The 14,433-nt window shown below is 34.4% G+C and overlaps 1 protein-coding gene across 5 annotated transcripts in view; it reads left to right on the top strand.

Annotated features, from left to right (window-relative positions):
* Positions 1-14,433, top strand: part of TOGARAM1 (TOG array regulator of axonemal microtubules 1) — a 107,505-nt gene that overhangs the window by 33,022 nt on the left and 60,050 nt on the right. For 4 of the 5 annotated variants that reach the window (XM_010341109.2, XM_010341111.2, XM_074393998.1 and 1 more), the window contains exons 4-7: positions 3,561-3,866; positions 5,193-5,452; positions 8,569-8,801; positions 11,870-11,970. In XM_010341109.2, coding sequence (XP_010339411.1) covers positions 3,561-3,866; positions 5,193-5,452; positions 8,569-8,801; positions 11,870-11,970 — 900 coding nt within the window. The remainder of the gene's footprint in view (positions 1-3,560; positions 3,867-5,192; positions 5,453-8,568; positions 8,802-11,869; positions 11,971-14,433) is intronic. The other variant, XM_010341110.2, reaches the window with a different exon arrangement.

Genomic DNA, 14,433 nt, shown 5'->3' with positions numbered 1-14,433 from the left:
TAGGTTTCATAATCTTCATATAAATATGGCTGATTAAAATTAAAGTTTAGATACTCATGGTGGAGATGAGTATTGCATTTGCTTTTATATATACATAATAGTGGTACATATTTGTGGGGTACATGTGATATTTTGATACATAATAGGTAATGATCAAATCTGGGTATTTGGGATACACATCACCTGAAACATTTGTCATTTCTTTGTGTTGGGAACATTAAAAATCTACTCCTTTAGTTATTTTTAAATACATAATAAATTACTGTTAACTATAGTCACTCTATTATGCTATACTGAGCACTAGATCTTATTCCTTCTAATTTTATTTTATTCTATTTATTTATTTATTTTAATTTATTTTGCAATAGAGTCTTCCTCTGTTGCCCAGGCTGTAGTGCAGTGGCGGGATCTCAGCTCACTGCAACCTCCACCTCCCAGGTTCAAGCAATTCTTCTGTCTCAGCCTCCCTAGTAGCTGGGAATACAGGTGCACGCCACTACACCTGGCTACTTTTTGTATTTCTAGTAGAAACGGAGTTTCACTATATTTACCACGCTGGTCTCAAACTCCTGACCTCAGGTCATCCACCTGCCTTAGCCTCCCCAAACACTGGGATTACAGGCAGGAGACACTGCCCCCAGTGTCTAATTTTATATTTGTACACATTAACGATCTTCTCTTTATTACCCCTTTCTCACTGCCCTTACCAGCCTCTGGAAACCATCATTCTGCTCTCTACCTCCATTTTTTTGTTGTTGTTTTTTAGCTCCCACATAGGAGTGAGAACATGAAATATTTGTCTTTCTGTGCCTGACTTATTTCGGTTAAGATGTCCTCCATTTTTATATAGGTTGTTGCAAATGACAGGATTTCATTCTTTCTATGGCTCAATAGTACTCCATTGTGTATATGTACTATATTTTCTTTATTCGTTTCTTCTGCTGGCGGACATTTAGGTTGATTCCATATCTTGGCTATTGTGAATAGTGCTGCAATAAACAAGAAAGTGCAAATACATCTTTGATATACTGATTTCCTTCTTTCAGATATACGCCCAGCAGTGGGATTGCTGGATCATATGGTAGCTGTATTTTTAGTTTTTTGAGACAGGGTCTCGCTCTGTGGCCCAGGCTGGAGTGCAGTGGCGTGCGTGATCCTGGTTCACTGCAGCCTTGACCTCCCGGGCTCAAGTGATTCTCCCACCTCAGCTTCCCAAGTCGGTGAGACTACAGGTATGCACAACTATGTCTGGTTATTTTTTAATTTTTTTGCAGAACTGAGGTTATACTATGTTGCCCAGGCTAGTCTCCCTCTCCTGGGCTCAAGTAATCCTGCCTCAGCCTCCCAGAGGGCTGGGATTACAGGTGCGAGCCACCATGCTTAGCACATTTTTAGTTTTTTGAGGAACTTCCTTACTATTCTCTATAATGGTTGTACTAATTTACCCTCCCACCACCAGTGTAGAAGCATTCCTTTTTGTCACCATCCTTGCCACCATTTGTTATTTTTTGTCTATTTGATAAAAGCTTTTTAATTGGAGTGACATGATATCTCATTGTGCTTTTGATTTGCACTAGACCTCTACCTTTCACCATATACATAAATCAAAATGTATTAAAGACTTAAATGTAAGACCCGAAGTTATAAAAGTGCTAGAAGAAAACATTAGTGAAATGCTTCATAACATTGGTCTGGACAAAGGTTTCTTGAGTTAAGACCTCAAAATTTTTTTGAGTGATAGGGATGTACTTCTCTTTGCTATGAAAAAATAATGATCATTTGAAATTAGTAGAGAGGATTTAGTGTATATAGCACTAATATTTTAACTACCCTTTTCTGCGCTCACCCCAAAGACCCACATAACCCCTTAAAGTTATTCTTTGTGATATTATCTATACTACAATACAAGAATCCATCTTTCTTAATAATGTGGGTATTTCCTAAGTTCCTGAATATCTTTGGGATTCATAATTGGTATAGTCAGAGATAGCTTGATGTGCCACTTAACCTGTTCCTGTTAGGCTATCCCTGAATGATTACATTGCCTTTGAGGACTATCCACTCGTAGTGTTTAATCATATCTGCATAGTGGCTCTGGTTTTCTTTAATCTATTAGAATAGCTATTAGAGAAACTGGTATAAAGGGATATCATGTTTTTCTAAACCAAATAGAATTCAACTTTAATGCTTGGTTATGCATTAAAATTCCATCAGGACCACTACCATCTCAACTAACATTCATTCCCCTTGTGATCTCTGAAGGACCTGTGATATGGATGACAAACAGTATAGATGTTTGCATCCTAATTTACATGTTGTAGTGATCCACACCAAGAGTTGGAAATTTTGGTGTATATTGCATTGCTCTGTTTTTATGTATATGCATAATAAGATAGGATGTTTGATTTCTTCATAAGAAGTATTTTTAAATCTCTAGGAATACATGAGACATTCAATAAAGCATCAGAACCTGTTAACAGAACACTATAATTGAAATGAGGAAACTGAAAGTTTTAATTATTTATTTATGTCTATAGCTAAGTCTCCTATAGTGTCTCTACCCAGATAGGATTTCGGTATAAGTAGAGGTTTTAACCATGTCAGTTATGAATTAAAAATAAAGGATATATAGTATATACAGTTGTTTAAGTCTTCAGAAGAATGTTTGCTTTGTTAATATACGTAAGCTAGGTATTTTGTCATGGAAAACATTTTTTAAAATATTAAAGGAAAATTTAAGGGAACCCCTAAAAGATTACAAATAGACTTTTTATATTAGTTGAAGAATAAAAGGATCAATAAGAGACAAAAAAGAAGTAATAAACAATAAACAGAAAGTACAAAGTAAGATGGTAGAATTAAAACCAAATATATAAATGGTTCCCACAATATAAATTGCCAGAACTTACAAGTTAAATGACAGAGGTGATCAGGTCTTATTTTTTACTTTTTCATTGAAGTGATCTTTTTAAGAGTATTACCTAAAATACATCAAAATAGATTGAGAGAAAGTAAAGCATGGAAAAGATACACTAGGCAGATGTTCAGAGAAAAGCAAATAGAAACATGTTGATGATAGGGAAAATGTGCACACCAAAATTAAAAACATTTTTAGTTCTAAAGAGGGTCATTGTAATGAGAAAAAGAATAATTCACTGAAAAGACAAGACTTTTTCTGACATATCACCAAAATTAAAAACATTTTTAGTTCTAAAGAGGGTCATTGTAATGAGAAAAAGAATAATTCACTGAAAAGACAGGACTTTTTCTGACATGTAAGTATAGATATATGCATTTATATATATATGCAATTTGGTAAAATTGCAAGGAGAAAATTAATTATAAAAGTAGAAAATTTAAATGGAATAAAGAAATTTGGAATTAGAAGACACAGAACATTTGAATAACACAAATTAAATTAGTTCCTTACCTCATACATACAAAAATATAAATGCCAATTGGGATGAAAACCTGAATGGGAAAAGCAAAAAGCAAAAAAACTTTAAACTTTTAGAACTGTGTATACATAAATAACATATTATCTTTTGTTTTATTACTAGTGTATGCTAACCTCAATTTTGGCAGTAAGACACAGCAAACATTTGGTAGTCAAACAGACTGTACGTCCTCAAACGGGCAATATCTAAGTCCAGGAGCCTACATCCTTCCATCCTTTCCTCTCTCATCACCTCGAACTAGTCCAAAGCACACATCTCCTCTTAGTATATCTCCAAAGAAGTCTCAAGATAATTCGGTTAATTTCTCAAATTCCTGGCCTCTTAAAAGCTTTGAAGGACTATCAAAGCCAAGTCCACAGAAGAAGTTTGTCAGCCAAAAATCGTCTGATCCTACAGGTAGAAATGAAGGTAAAAGTCAGTATTTTGTTCAAATTTATTTGTATTTGAATTAGTACTTTGAAGTTAATGCATAGGGTTGTTAGATCTTTAAAAGCTAGTAAATTACATTTATCTGTCTGAATTTAGGAAAATATTTAATAATGTGTTAAATATATCAAATGTATAACATTCAATTGAATTTCTCATTTCTTACATTACCACCTCAAAATTCTTTTTGAAACCAGGAAAATAAAAATGATTTTTTTTTTTTTTTAATAGAGAGGGGGTCTTACTATGTTGACCAGGCTGTTCTTGAACTCCTAACCTGAAATGATCCTCCCATCCCATCCTCCTGAAGTGCTGGGATTACAGGCTTGAGCCACTGTGCTGGGCCAGAAAATAATAATGTTTTATAATAAACATGAACAGCATATGTTATTTAAGAGCCTACTAACAAATTTTAGCTTTAAAAATATAAAATGTCATTCATATGCTTATTGCAATTAATGCCTAGCATTCATTTATTCATTTATTGTTTAATATATGTTAAAGTTAATTTGAAACATTTTTTATTATTTGTTACAAACTAAAATGTTCTTTTCTTAATAACCCACTCCAAAATCATGAAATTAGCATACGTAAGTTCATTCAGGACAAATTCAGTCTTGAAGAGTTGGCTGAGCATAGTGGGTCACACCTGTAATATTAGCACTTTGGGAGGCCAAAGTGGTCAGATCATTTCAGGTCAGGAGTTCAAGACTGGCCTGGCCAGCATGGTAAAACACTGTCTCTACCAAAAAATACAAAAATTAGCCCAGCTGGTGGCACATGCTCTAATCCTAGCTACTTGGGAGGCTGAGGCACGAGAGTCACTTGAACCTGGGAGGTAAAGGTTGCAGTGAGCCGAGATCACACCACTACACTCCAGCCTGGGCTACAAGAGCAAGACTCCACCTCAAAAAATAAATAAATAAATAAAAATTAAAGGTATAATAAAGAAATCCCCTGCATCCCTTATGCTCTTCTTTCCCCAGCCATTGATTTAAGATATTTCAACTTTAGACTATCCTACAAGTCCAGTATTCAATTTATAGCATATTCAGTCAATTTTATTATTTTGTTTAGCACTGTACTTTGATTCTCTTCTATTAATTTCTTTCTATATTTGTTTATTCTACAAAATCAAATATTACATTGAAAGTCAAGGCTTTATTCAGCTTGTTCTCCCCAGTGACCAGCGATAATGTGCTTTTTTTTGTTTTAAAACATTGTATTTTAAATACTTGTGATTATAACTCCCTCTTCTCTTCTAAAATTAAAAAAAAAGAAAAAGTAAAATATTTATTTTTTATGCAGGAGAAAATTCTCAAGAAAAACCTTCAGTTCAGCTTACACCTGCTTTGGTGAGATCACCATCTTCCCGACGAGGCCTAAATGGAACAAAACCTGTTCCTCCAATACCAAGGGGAATAAGCCTGTTGCCTGATAAAGCAGATTTAAGCACAGTGGGACACAAAAAGAAAGAGCCTGATGATATTTGGAAGTGTGAAAAAGAGAGTCTTCCAATTGATCTTTCTGAATTAAATTTCAAGGATAAAGATTTTGATCAAGAAGAGGTAATGACTTAAAAATATTTGCAGTTTTCTATAATATTATAGTTCCTATTTAAGGAAAAATCAAGTTCTTTTATCCGATAACATCTTATTTCTAAAAATATGTTCTTCATAGAAAATGTGGAAAATACCATCAATTATTAGGAAGGGAATTTATCACACCAGTTCCCATTACCCAGAATAGCTTACTGTTAACACTCTACTGTATTTTCTTCAAGGATTTTTTTCTATGCATACATTATTCCTTTTAAAATTAAAGGTATGAATAATAATATAGCAAATACACTTATGTACTGACCCCTTCCAGTGAACAATTTGTCGTATTTGTTTCCTATATTTAAATAAGTGAAACAGCATAGTTCTCTTCCCAGTTCAACGTCTCTTCCTTCTTCACCAGGGGCAACCACTATTACCATTTATTTATGTTTTATGTATTTTTGTACTTTTTATATTAATATTTTGTCTATTAATTTACTTATGGTATATTTATACCATTAATTATGGCTTATGATCAGTCTTTTGCCATTGCAGTGAACATATTGGAACTTGTCCTTTGTTCATATGTGCAAACTTATCTTTATGAAATTGAGATCATATTGTATACTTATCTTTGAATCCTAGATCACTTTGTGCTATAAAAATGTGTTACCAATATGATAACTGTACATAATAATTATGTCAGAGAAGGAATGTGGTTGCTGAATTACTTTTTTCAGACTACTGTTTCCATAGATAACACCTTTTTATCATTTCAGTATGTCTCATGTCAGGTTAAAAAAAAGTTCTATATTAAATATATAATTGAAAATACTCAATTATGATATTTTACAGTCTTGTTTTAGTCTGTTTTTAAGGTATAAGCATCAATCATGTAATGATAATTTGCTCAGTAAAAGAGTAAATATTACTGCATATTCATTTATGAAGTATGTCTTTACTGTTAAACACATATAAAACTAACCTATAAAGTACCAAAGTTGGTTGTTAATGGTTTAAAGTAATCACCCCAACTTCTAACTGCTTGTGAAATCTTTCCTTTTTTTTTTCCAACTCATTTGTGTTTTAGTAATGCTAGGAAGGTAATTCATTTGAAGGGAAGAAACATAAAGGAAAGACTTTTCTTACATAACTTAAAATTTTCACCTGATCTTACATGATTTTGATTTGTTTTTATAGTAACTTAAAAATAGTTCTTTTTTTTTTTAGTGGGTAATTGAAAGCTGAGTTTCTTTTACATAATTATTAGTAAAAACAGGAGGATATCATTGCTTTTAGATATTCAGCCTTTCAAGCTTTTAATAGAGAAGTGGCCTTAGTATTGAATCAACTAGTATAGTTGTTGAAAACTACTTATCCTCCCTTATAGTTGCTAATATGACACTTCTTTTTGTTTTTTGTTTTGTTTACTTTTTTTTTTTTCTTTTAAAGATGGGGTTTCTCCGTGATGGCCAGGCTGGTCTTGAACTCCTGACCTCAGGTGATCCACCCACCTTGGCCTCCCAAAGTGCTAGGATTACAGGCGTGAGCCACCGTGCCCGGCCAACACTTCTTATTTGTTATTTTGAATGGGTCACTCTTTAAATTCCTTGGTGGAGTTGACTTTTAACAAAGGCATAAGTTTTTATAGTGTTTAATGTCCTTAATAATGTATCAAACACTTTCATTTTCCTTACTTCATTTAATCTTTACAGTAACTCCCTAAGTTAATAAACAAGGCCACTTCTATTATGTTTTTTGTTTGTGTGTGTGTTTGTTTTTACAGAAGGGGCTCAGTGATGTTACATGTCTTGCTCAAAGTCAGTAAGTAAGTGGTAGGACTAGGATTCAAGCCCTGTTCACCTAACTTTATGTTCCCTATGTTTTTCACTGTACTACATTGGTATAAATCCATTAAAGTGTTTTTTGTTGTTGTTGAATTTGCCTTCTGACTATAAAGATTTAAGAAATTTATGGATATTGCATTAATTGAAAAGATACTTTCATTAAATGATTAATCTTATGAATCAGTTATAAACAAAACGGTTTTTTTATGTTTCTGTGTTCCTTACTTTGTTCAAAGTTCTGTTGACAGCCTTAATATGTCAGTTTGTCATAACAATTTCTACTCTGCTTTTGCTTTTTTTTTTTTTTTTTTTTTGAGACACAGTCTTGCTCTATTGCCCAGCCTGGAGTGCAGTGGCACAATCTTGGCTCATCTCTGCCTTTCGGATTCAAGTGATGCTTGTGCCTCAGCCTCATGAATAGCCGGGACTACAGGTGTCTGCCACCACGCCCAGCTGCATTTTTTTTCTTTTCCTTTCCTTCTTTTTTTTTTTTTTTTTTGAGATGGAGTCTTGCTCTGTCACAAGGCTGGAGTGCAGTGGTATGATCTCGGCTTACTGTAATCTCTGCCTCTCAGTTTCAAGTGATTCTCCTGCCTCAGCTTCCCGAGTAGCTGGGATTACAGGCGCATGCCACCACACCTGCTAATTTTTGTAATTTTAGGAGAGACCAGGTTTTATCATGTTGGCCAGGATGCTCTCGATCTTCTGACCTCGTGATCTGCCTGCTTCAGCCTCCCGAAGTGCTGGGATTACAGGCGTGAGCCACCGCTTCCGGCCACCCAGCTGCATTTCTAAAAATACGTGGCTTCAGAAGTTATGTACAGTGATCTGTAATTTTTTAAACACTTGCAAGCTTGATGTAAACGTCAAATTTTAGAAAACTGATTTTCGTTAACCACCTCCCAGAGCTAGCTTCTAAGCCACATCAGCACACCAGGTGTACCTCTGTAACATCAACTCTGATATCTACCATTTGATTTAATGATTCATTTATTAAATAATTGAATTAATGCAATATATTTAGTCCTTGTGCCCAGTGTTAAAGATACCCATGAAGAATAATCACTGAAATTCTTCCTCTCAAGGAGCTTCTAACCTAGTAGGTTGTTTTAAATACCCAGGTGATAAATCTATATATTTTTACTATATACATATATGTTAGCATTCATCTTGTTTTAGTACAGGATTGGGAAGTGGTTAGCTAGGTATAGCTAACAGAGTTTAAAATTTAAGGGTAACTTTTAACAATATAAGGAATTTATGTTATAAAGTTTATTGTTTTCATTTTTTTCTTAGATGCATAGCTCTCTTAGGTCCCTTCGTAATAGTGCAGCTAAGAAAAGAGCAAAACTGAGTGGCAGTACTTCAGATCTTGAAAGCCCTGATTCTGCAATGAAGCTCGACTTGACAATGGACTCCCCGTCTCGGTCTTCCTCTCCAAACATCAGTTCTTACAGTGAAAGTGGAGTTTACAGCCAAGAATCATTGACTTCTTCTCTGTCTACAACTCCCCAGGGGAAGAGAATAATGTATTTTATTTTTTGTCATGATAAATGAATGCTTCTCTGTAACTAGTGATTTAGAGCCCTAATATCATATTTGTAAAAACTTAAAACCATTTCTGTTTTAGTTTTAAAAATGTTAAAATATATTTAAAAGACACTGGAAACATTTACAGATATTACCTTGCTTGGTCTTGGTTTCTGGTGTGAGTGGAAAGGGAACACAACCCCAACTATAAACACAGCATTTAAGTTAGTACAGACCCTGTTCCTAAAGCCCTAGTTGTTCTTTCTGTCGTAAGATTTATCCTAATGTTTTTTGTCCTTTAGCTCTTTTCTGGATCATTGACTCTTTTGCCAGTTAAACTATATTACTGTTTTGATTTTAAGCTCAGCACAAATTTCCTTTAATTTATGGATAAGTTTCACACAGCTGTTATTTTCTTAGATTTTATTTCTGTTAACTTGTAGAAGCTCAGGACTTCATGCCATAGTTCTCATATCCTTCTTAGGAGTCTCCCTACAGCAGTAGTGCTGCACTTAAAGTCCTGGCCACCCACAACCAACAGAAAATTATTTTGCAGCATAGCTGTTGGACTAACTTTTTCAGATTACGTTTATAACCTTTAAGTCTTAAACCTTAACCTCACTTAACTGGTAAGTCATCTCAAACTGCCTTCTGGGCATCTCTGTGACCATATTGTAGGATTTTGGGGAATCCCTTCCTCTTTTATTGTGGACAAAACCCTAGTAAGAGAATTAATAGGACATAGAGTAGATGTATATTTAACTTTTTAAGAAACTACTAAACAGTTTTCCAAAATGATTGTGTAACTTTACACCCCTACCAGTGATGCGTGAGAGTTACACTGTTTCACATTTTTGCTAACATTTAGTGTTGTCAGTCTTAATTTTTTTTTCTTTGATTTCATCCTGAACCAGAAATGAAAGTTTAAAATTAAAATTAATTTCACTTTAGTGAATTGGAACTTCTAAGAAATGTAGGTAAATAGAGATTGCATAAGCAAAGGAGAGGTAGTGTTCTAAATAGAAAATAATGTTTTATATTACATAGAATTAAACTAAATTTTTGTGTCCCATTCTTAGAAGTTTGTCTCAGCCCATTAGTTTTTTTTTTAATACATTTTTAACCTAAATAGCAGCTTGTTTTGTACTTGGAAATCTTATCTTTCAACAGTTCCTTTGTTGTAATTAGGTAGAATAATATGCATATTGACAAAATGAATTTGGAATGACAACATGGTCTAGTGTTTACATTAAGTTACAAGACACAAAATATGTTTTTAGCTTTTAGAACTAAAGTACTTTCATGATCTTCTATGAAGATGAAAATTTTATCTTAAATAATCCTGCAGTTGCAAGGTTGTGTAAATAATTTGAAACATACTTAGAAAGAAAAGTTTATTTTATATGATTTAGAATACATAATGTCCTATGTTTTCTCACTGAGTTATACTCTTCAGATACTGAATTCTGTGAGAAGGTACTTCAGCACACCCTCATTTGTGGACTGAATTGCCTTTAATGAATCTAAGATTTCCACATTTAAGATTGGTGGCTTTAGAACAATTACTCTTAACCAGCTTGCATTCTACCTTAAGATTCATGGCCAAAGAAAGCCACTACTGCCTGATTCAAAGATTTATCCTTAGGTGGGTTAGGGAAGAAAAATTGTTGAAAATCACCCTCTTAGAGACTGAAATTTCTTCTTTCATCCAAGTCAACTGCACTTAGTATAAGTATAAATTTATAGTAATTTATTCTAGAGAAATTGCTGTTTCAAAATATTTAACAATGATTTCTCACTAGGTCCATTGACAAATATATTCCTATCCAGTTACTAAGAATTATACTTCTTTGTAAAATGTCTTCTTTTTAATATTCATCACTAACTTACTGACATTGTAACACTTACTGATTTAAAACAGTTCCCTTAAACTCAGATTTAAAATTCTTCAGTTGGCTTTCTTTTTTTTTTGAGATGGAGTTTCGCTCTTGTTACCCAGGCTGGAGTGCAATGGCGCGATCTTGGCTCACCGCAACCTCCGCCTCCTGGGTTCAGGCAATTCTCCTGCCTCAGCCTCCTGAGTAACTGGGATTACAGGCACGCACCACCATGCCCAGCTAATTTTTTGTATTTTTAGTAGAGACGGGGTTTCACCATGTTGACCAGGATGGTCTCTATCTCTTGACATCATGATCCACCCGCCTCAACTTCCCAAAGTGCTGGGATTACAGGCGTGAGCCATTGCGCCCAGCCTCAGTTGCCTTTCTTAATGAAACAAGGCCTAGCAAAGAATAGCCTAAGAAGAAAGTGGCATTTGCCAAACTCACTTGTTCCTGATGTCTTATTTATAATTTAGCCAAGTCTCTATTTTTTTGTTATCATGTATGTTAGATAATTAAGAATGATTTGATTTGTTTATTTTTATTTTTATTTTTTTGTGACAGTATCTCACTCTGTCACGCAGGCGGTAGTGCAGTGGTGCAGTCTCAACTCACTGCAACTTTTGCCTCCTGGGCTCAGATGATCCTCCCACCTCAGTCTCTGCAGTAGCTGGGACTACAGGTGAAAACCACCATGCCCAATTAACTTTTGAGTGTTTTGTAGAGATGGAGTTTTGCCATGGTGGCAGGCTGGTCTTGAACTCCTGGGCTCAAGTGATCATGCTGTCTTGGCCTCCCAAAATGCTAGTATTTCAGGCATGAGCCACCACACTTGGCCTTGATTTGGTTTTGGAATGTATTCTTGGATCAGTTGTTTTGTTTTGTTTTTTCCCCTTAGGGATTGTACAGCATAAGTCAGAGAGTCATTTTCTATGGGAATCCTATTATGAGCAATTAAGAACTGGCCATATGTTAAAAAGGTTGGAAATCTAAAAGGTAAATTAAGAATAGCAAAAAAAATAAAATAAAATAAAAAGTACTATTAGCCATATTTTTTCAAGTGTCATACCTATTGCTCCCTTATTATCTAAAAGTTCAGTGAGTTAATAAGAATAGAGAGTATGTCATGTTAGTATTGAACAGCACTAAATCTTAATGTTTATTGAAATTACTTTGTTTGATTGTAGGTCAGACATATTTCCAGCATTTGCATCAAAACCTTGTCCAACAAGACTTCCTTCTGCAAAGAAAAAAACTTCTCATATTGCTGAACAAAGCCCATGCACAGGTATTCTATGACTATTTATGAAAATAATTTATAAAATATGATTTTCAAATGATATAAAAAAATGATAGCAAGTGCATTTCAGATATCACGTTGTTGTGGATACCAGTAGGACTCATCAGTTTTTCACTCCTTAAAAGACCCATTTGACAAGAATAAATATTTTATTGTTTTAGGAAGAAAAAATATTTATTTACCTGAATCATCGATCTCTTTTAAAGCTCATTGGCATATCTGTTCTTGTCTCCTATACCCGGATATTTCTCTGAAGTTGGTGTGTAGTGTTATTTAGTTGGTGTTGGCTGTCAGAGTTTAGAAAACCCCTCAGATGACTCTAATATGCAGCATAGTTTGGAAACCACTTGGGCATCCTGAAAGACAATTTTCTTTAAAAACAGTATTTATTAATAGCAGTTAAATTCATGTGTATCTTGTGTTAAGAATTTTTGTGCCTGTAATCCCAGCACTTTGGGAGGCCGAGGCGGGTGGATCACGAGGTCAAGAGATCGAGACCATCCTGGTCAACATGGTGAAACCCCTTCTCTACTAAAAAAAAATACAAAAAATTAGCTGGGCATGGTGGCGTGTGCCTGTAATTCCAGCTACTCAGGAGGCTGAGGCAGGAGAACTGCCTGAACCCAGGAGGCGGAGGTTGCAGTGAGCCGAGATTGTGCCATTGCACTCCAGCCTGGGTAACAAGAGTGAAACTCCGTCTCAAAAAAAAAAAAAAGAATTTTTGTGAACTGACCTGTAAGTCTCTGATTTTATAGCATCACTTGTCAGATAATAGATTTAGTAATTAGTAGTCAATTAATAAAAGATTTGCGTTATGATCTATTTAGGGTGAGAACTACACGTGATTCTTCATTATGATTAGTAAAACTACATTGAATTGTGAATAAATTGTAGCGAATTGGGATATGACATTTAGTTTCACATGATCTAATGTAAACGTCCTAACAACTTTAAGGCTACTTTACATTATAATTACCTTTCTAAAAAACTATATGTATTTGATTATTTGCTAAGATTTTCAGTTTATTGCTCTTAAATGTGTCTTAATCTCAACCCCTCTTTTTAATCCCCACTACCATGGCTTGAGTTCACATTTTTCCTCATTTGTTACTTACTTAGCCTCCAAATTTTCTCCCAGCTTCAATCTCACTCACTTTGAAACTGTTCCTCCCAATGCAAATCTGACTGTATTGGCTAGCCTGAATTCATTCAGGACATCCTTTCATGATCTGGTCCCTGCCTACCTCTCCAGCCTCATTTTTTTGCTACCTTCTTTGTATCTTGTATATATCACCTGTTTGTATCCAGTTAAATCAGACCACCATCAGTACTGTTTCCTATCTCTTTGCAATTGCACATACGATTTTACCTGGATGAAATCTGGAATCCACACCACACCCTTTTTACCTATGAAAACAGCTCAGTTGCTTTCTCTAGGAAGCCTTCCCTAATTCACAAACAAGATTATTACCTCTTTTGTTAGACCATTACGTCTTGTAGTAACACCTTTTATAATGATACTACTTTACTTTTCTTCAACTGTCAGATTCTTGATCCCCAAAGATTATTTCCCTCTGATTGCCTACGAAGTGCTTGTCATAATCATGAATGTGTGACTTAACCAGGTGTGCTTAGTATACTGACTTGCATAAAATTAATGTTAACAAGGCATACAAAGACAGTATATATGTGCTTTGGAGTCCAAAACGTGAGCTGGCAGCCCAGTCTGATGTTTAATAATAGTATTCATTTGCTTTGGAACTTAGTTCCCTCATCTGACAGCATAAACCTTGAGAAGGGTAGTGTAATTCTAAGTTAATGACGTATATAAAGCAGCTAGTGCATAGTAGGCACTCAGTATGTACTTTGTCCCCTAAAGGGAGAGAGTGACCCAAATAAATACATAAACTTATCCTTAATCCTTTTTAAGGCTAATCATCCTAATAAATCTACAATTTTTCAAGTATTTATATAAAACTGAAGAGACATCTGATTGCTAGGTTGTGTCTACTTTGTAAAAATGGAACACACTTTTGGAAGAATATCTTTGGAAATGGAAAATAATTGATTTTTAAAACCTGGATTTGAGTTACCTTGTGATCCTAGTTGTGTTACCTTGGGAGTCATTTAAGTTTTAGTAGAGTGATTGATCTTATAATGGTATAATACATACTTATATATACAATATTTAGTGTTTTCCAAAGTTGCCTAATCTTTGGAATCACTCTTGAGTGCATATAACACCTATTGATTCTGGGGCCTTATCTCATGCCGCATGAATTCATCTTTCTGGTTAGAAATCTGTATTTTTAACCAGCATATTAGGTATTTCTAGGATCAAGTTTTAGAAATACTACTATTAGTGAATTCACTATATTAAATTTAACCTTTTCTCAAAATAAGTTGCTAATGTTTTTGGATTTTATATATTTGGGTTTGCTTTATTTTCAC

The sequence above is a fragment of the Saimiri boliviensis genome, chromosome 2, assembly GCF_048565385.1.
Source record: "Saimiri boliviensis isolate mSaiBol1 chromosome 2, mSaiBol1.pri, whole genome shotgun sequence".
Taxonomy (NCBI): domain Eukaryota; kingdom Metazoa; phylum Chordata; class Mammalia; order Primates; family Cebidae; genus Saimiri; species Saimiri boliviensis.
The sequence above is the reverse complement of the archived record's forward strand: the minus strand, read 5'-3'. Positions and strand labels throughout refer to the sequence as shown.